At 41.7% G+C, this 5,529-nt stretch overlaps 1 protein-coding gene across 1 annotated transcript; it reads right to left on the bottom strand.

Moving 5' to 3' along the window:
• Positions 1-3,948: 3,948 nt before the first annotated feature.
• Positions 3,949-5,084, bottom strand: LOC128116412 (EKC/KEOPS complex subunit LAGE3-like). Its single transcript, XM_052747619.1, has 3 exons — positions 4,747-5,084; positions 4,270-4,398; positions 3,949-4,093 (listed from the first exon to the last, which is right to left on the bottom strand). The coding sequence occupies exons 1-3, from the start codon at positions 5,082-5,084 to the stop codon at positions 3,949-3,951; spliced, it is 612 nt and encodes a 203-aa protein (XP_052603579.1).
• Between the last annotated feature and the right edge of the window lie 445 nt (positions 5,085-5,529).

Raw genomic sequence — 5,529 nt, forward strand, 5'->3', positions numbered from 1 at the left:
GCAAGAGGATATTACAATTCAAAATGTATATGCACCAAATATTGTTGTAAATTGTATACAATTTCACAGTACAAACACTACTGTAGGTAAAGCCACAGATTAATCTCAGCACCACAATAATAGTGGGTAACTTCAACACCCTATTCTCATCAGTAGGCAGGTCATCTGGACAGAAAGTAAACAGAAACATTGAAGGTAAATGATGTCATAGCTCAAATGGACTTAAAAGACATCTAAAAAAACCCAACCCATCCAAACACTTCAGAGTACACATTCTTTTCAGCAACCCATGGACTTTCTCTAAAATAAATCATATACGCGGACAAAAAAAAAAACATGTCTTATAAAATATGGGAAAATTGCGATAATTTCTTATGTTCTAGCTGATCACAATGGAGTAAGATTACAAATCAACAGCAAGAGAAACTATAGAACATACACAAACTCATAGAGATTAAATAACACACTGATTTTTTTTTGAAGCAGGGTCTCATGCAGTCCATAATAACCCCTAACTCATTATGTAGCTGAGGCTGTCCTTCAACCCCTGATCTTTCTGCTTTTAACTCTTAAGATATAGGATTACAGGTATGTGCCACCAATCCCAGCCTAAACAACACACCATTGTATGATGACTAGTCCTTTGAAGAAATCAAGGAATTCAAAAAATTACTAGAAATGAATGAAAACAGTATTCTAAAACCCAGGGGATAGGATGAAAGTAGTCCTAAGAAGTGAGTTTATAGGTCTAGGGCCTATATTAAGAAAGCTGAGGAATCTCAGGGCTGGGTAAATAGCTTAGTTGGTAAAGTGCTTGCTATGGGAGCCTGAGGACCTGAGTTTGTGGCTCTAGCACCTGTGGGAAAAAAAGAGCCAGGTGCAGTGGTCCATGCTCTAATTTCAGAGCTGTGAAGACAATGATAGGAGGACTCTGGGAGCTTGCTAGTCAGGAATTCTAGCTAAATTGGCAAGCTCTATGTTCAGTGAAATCCTGTTTCCCCTAAATAGGGTGGGGAATGATAGAGAAAGACACCTGATAACAACCTCCGGCCTCCACACATGAATGAGCACAATTCCCTGTCCTCCTTTCTGTAAAATTGGAGATCACAAATAAACAACTTCATGATATGGTCCTTGGAAAAAGAACAGGCTAACTCTAAAATCAGTAGATGGAAAGGAAAGAAATAATCAAGATCAGGGCAAAGGGGGGCAAGATGGCTTATTGAGTTAAAACCCTTGTTTCACAAACCTGACATTGAGTTTGATACTTGTAATTCATGTAAAGGTAGAAAGAGAGAATAAACTCCACAAAGTTGTCCACATACACATCATACACACTACAGAAATAAGTAAAATAACAATAAAAGATTTATTTAAAAAATTAGAGATGAAAAGGGAGCTATTTTGACAAATACTAATGAAATTCAGATCACTAGGCTAAACCTTAAAAACACATGCTTCACCAAATTGGTAAATCTAAAATAAATGGATGAATTTCTAGATGTATATGATCTACTAAAATTAAACCAAGATGAGACAAGTAATTTAAACAAATCTATGACAAGTTGTAAGATTGAAGAAGCATTAATAATTAAAAAAACCTCAAGACTAAAAAAATTCATGCCAAGATGGCATCACTGCTGACTTCTACCAGATCGTCAAAGAAAAACTAATATCAACACTTTTCAAACTGTTCTGAGTTAGGGAAGGATACTGGCACAGGTAAGGGCTTTCTGAATAGACCCCCAAATGATCAGGAAATGAGGCTAACTATTGACAGATAGGACCTCTCAAAATTAAAAAGCTTCCATATAGCAAAAGAAAGTCAAATGAGAGAAGAGTTAGCTTACAGAATAGGAGAAAATATTTTTGAACTACACATCTGACAGAGGATTAATATCTAGAATATACAAAGAACTAAACCCCCCCCCCCAAAAAAAAAAAAAAAAACTAACAAGAAAACAAACAACCCAACCAAGAAATGGGCTAGGAGGATGGGAAGGAGTGCTGTGAAATGCTGTCTTCTGTGCATGACATATCTGATGCATCCATGAACTCACAGCAGAAGCAGTTACCTGCAGAAGACTGAGATCAGAAACATTCTATCATAGACATGTGAGAGACTTGTATGGACCCACATTTTCCTGAGGAGCTACAGGCAGTTAAAGGTTGCTGAGGGAGGATGAGTCATATTTGTCAGAGGTAAAGGTTATATTAAGTTGCCCTTGCTCAAATAAATAACCCATGCTCAGGCAAACAACCCTAATTAAATTAAGTCTCTCTCTCTCTCTCTCTCTCTCTCTCTCTCTCTCTCTCTCTCTCTCTCTCTCACACACACACACACACACACACACACACACACACACACACACACACACGTGTATGACATGAAAGTAGGAGGGGGAAGGAGGTAACAGAACAATATGATCAAAATATATTTTCTATGTAACATATGCATTTACATATAATTGTGAAATAAGTAAAAATTTCAGGATGGGTTAAGGAGCTGGATAGAGAGTTATAAAGAGAAAAAAAAATAAAATGACCAAAAAATATTTAAAAATGTATCCAATATCATCACCACCAGGGAAACAAATTAAAACTGCACTGAGAGTCTGTCCCATGAGCCCAGTTAAAATGGCTATTATCACCAGACGGTGGTGGCACATACCTTTAATCCTAGCACTTGGGAGGCAGAGACAGGAGGATATCTGTGAGTTTGAGGCCAGCCTCATCTACAGAGTGAGTTTCAGGACAACTTGGACTACACAGGGAAAAATGAACAAACCAAACCAACCAACCAACTAACCAACCAAAAACCAAACCAAACCAAAACCCAAACAAACAAACAAACAAATAAACAAACAAACAAACAGAATGGCTGTTACCAAGAGAACAAATGATAACAGATGCTGGTGAAGATGTGGGGAAAGGGGAAATCTTACTGAATATTAGCACACTAGTGTGCAGTTTTCTCAAAAAGGTAAAAATACAACTACCTTAAGACTCTGATATAGCACCCCTGAACAAAAACCTAACAGATTCTACATCCTACTTACAAAGGCACTTGCCCATGTTATTCTTGTTATCTGCAATTCTTTTACAATAGCTAAAAATTGGAATCAGTCTAGTTGTCTATCAACTAATGTACAGATAATATAATTAAAGCTCATATACATATAGAATTTTATTAACCCATTAAAAATGAAATCATCCAATTTGCAAGAAAATGAATGGAGCTGTAAAATATATTAAGTGAAGAAAATCAAGGCTCAGAAACAAAAACCCAACATGTTCAATATTAAAAAATTACCTAATTTTTTATATAGATATATTTACGTGGGACTTAGTAAAGTAGAAAGAGGCCAGAGAAGTGAAAAAAGCTTTAAGGAAGAGGAGTGGGAAGGGTGAATGAATATATATGATATGAAAATAAAAGGCAGAGGAATACAGGATATGATAGGGTTAAAGTGGGAAGAGCTATGAAAACAGAGGGAGAGAAGGAAAGAGAGCAATAAAAAAGTATGTATGATATTGCCACAAGGAAATAAACTACATTGCATGTTAAAATTAAAGAAAAAAATCAGATCAATTAAATACTCTGAATATATTTAAGTAATTCACTTCTCCTTCCATATTCTAAATTGTCTTAAATTACTTTGGACTGCTCAAACATTTAAATCCCAGAACTTCTCCTCCACAAAAGCACACAGATGAGAAAATCTGGCGGTTTTTGCCATAGTCAAAAGTAAAGTCAGATGAAAAATATTTGCTAATTTTTATTTTGTCCAATAACATTTAAACACCCACTCCTTCAGCAACTGGGAAACAATCCTACCATGAGACTAATATGTGGCACACAGTATTGAAACACTGAACCTTTATGGGCAAAATAACAATTACTCAAAACATGAAACGCCTCTGACTTTTCTTGTATCTGGCAACACGTTAGGATTCACGGCTTCTTCTTCGTCCTCGTTTGACAACAGCAACAAACTCCAGGCGCTGAATGTTTCTCATCACCAGGGAGAGCTGGTCAAGGAAAGTGTTGATGGAAATTCTGAAGAGGACAGGGTCTTCAGTAGTCCACCTACTGAAATTGAGAGAAAGAAGCACTGTCAGGGAAATGATGAGGGACCTGTTCAGGTCCACCACACCGTGCCTTCCTGCTTACATTAAGTCCACCAGTGTTTCCATTAGGGCACCCCTAGAATGCACACTGCCTCCCAACCCTGAGGCACCCCTACTCCAGACTTTAGGAATACTGACACAGACAAGATACTGTCATTCACTGTGAGCTCCTGCTGAACCATCACTTGCTGGCGACGGGAATTGGAGACCAGGGATCTGCGGGCCATGTCTGCCTCCACTGCAGACCTGAAAGGCACTGTTACAGAGCTGGGAGGAGATAAGGTTAAGGTACCATCCACTACTTAGTTTCCCTTTGCCTGGATACACTTCCCTAGGCCTGCCTGGCAATGAGCACTCCTGCCACCCGAGTCCAATCACCTCCTGCCTCCCCAGTGATTCGGGTCTTCTTCTATACACTTCAGCCCTCTAAGGCAAGGAGTCTCCTTGTCCTGTCAGGATGTCAACTGCTGCACTGGACTGCCCACACTACACCCATCTGCCCTTTCCCTAGTCATCTGTGCACCGTGCCCCGAAAGCCTTCCACGGAAGTTTTAGCCTCCCTATGATCCAGTGGCCCCTGCCACTCTTAGGAAAGGGTCTCTTAGGAAAGGATACAACTCCAGGAGTCGATTTCCAGTTGTTGATGCAGTATCTCCGCTGGGTCCAGGGACAAGTGGTGGCTGCTCGCTGTGGGGAACGACAGCCGCCTCTTCAGCGGCTGCACCGGACCCTACAGGACTCCCTGGGCTGGGGCTGCCTGGAGCAGCCTGGCTACCAGGAGCAGCTGGGCTACTGGAATCTTGTGGGCCACTCTGAGGGGAGCTGCCATGGTCACCTTCGGTCGCCGAACTTTGAGAGCTAGCCTGGGCTTCGGGTGCTTGAGGACTCTGCTGCCCATCCTCGCCTTCTTCAGCCCCTGCTCTCCTATCTATGCCCCCATCAGGGTCCTGCATGACTACCCTGGCACCCCAACCCCTGCCACTAACGCAACCGGACCACTCACACTCGGCCGAGAAAAGGAAGCTCTTGTGCCAAGTGCAGCGGGTTTATACAGAGAACAGCACGTGAGGCCCACTGCGCATGTGCAAACAAGATCTCGCGAGGATTGGTTCCCCGCTAAACTAGCGTTCTGTTCTGTTCAGATTTGCGTGAGTGGGCACGCCCCGCGGCAGGGGCCGGTGGGGGTGGGAGTGCGTCTCTGAGAGCCCACAAAGTACAGCTCTCCCACACAGCTCCTTCCTTGGGGGGATATATGGGACTCTCCAATATAGGTTTCCTCCAAACTGCCCCACCCATGAGCGGCACTGATCCCAGCAAGCTAGCTGCCAGGGAAGCTCAGCCCAGCAGCAGGAGTGGGTGGGTGGTGCTACCTGGATATTCAGAGTGCAAGTTGACTGA

Source organism: Peromyscus californicus, unplaced genomic scaffold (genome assembly GCF_007827085.1).
Source record: "Peromyscus californicus insignis strain IS unplaced genomic scaffold, ASM782708v3 Scaffold_10__1_contigs__length_136768540, whole genome shotgun sequence".
Classification (NCBI taxonomy): Eukaryota; Metazoa; Chordata; class Mammalia; order Rodentia; family Cricetidae; genus Peromyscus; species Peromyscus californicus.

What these genes read in the sequence shown, in the direction of transcription:
- LOC128116412 (XM_052747619.1), bottom strand. Translation starts at nt 5,084, where the DNA reads ATGCAGGACCCTGATGGGGGCATAGATAGGAGAGCAGGGGCTGAAGAA. An exon ending in GGAAATCGACTCCTGGAGTT is followed by an intron (nt 4,399 to 4,746) that starts GTATCCTTTCCT and finishes ATCTCCTCCCAG; the next exon opens with CTCTGTAACAGTGCCTTTCA. An exon ending in AATGACAGTATCTTGTCTGT is followed by an intron (nt 4,094 to 4,269) that starts GTCAGTATTCCT and finishes TCTCAATTTCAG; the next exon opens with TAGGTGGACTACTGAAGACC.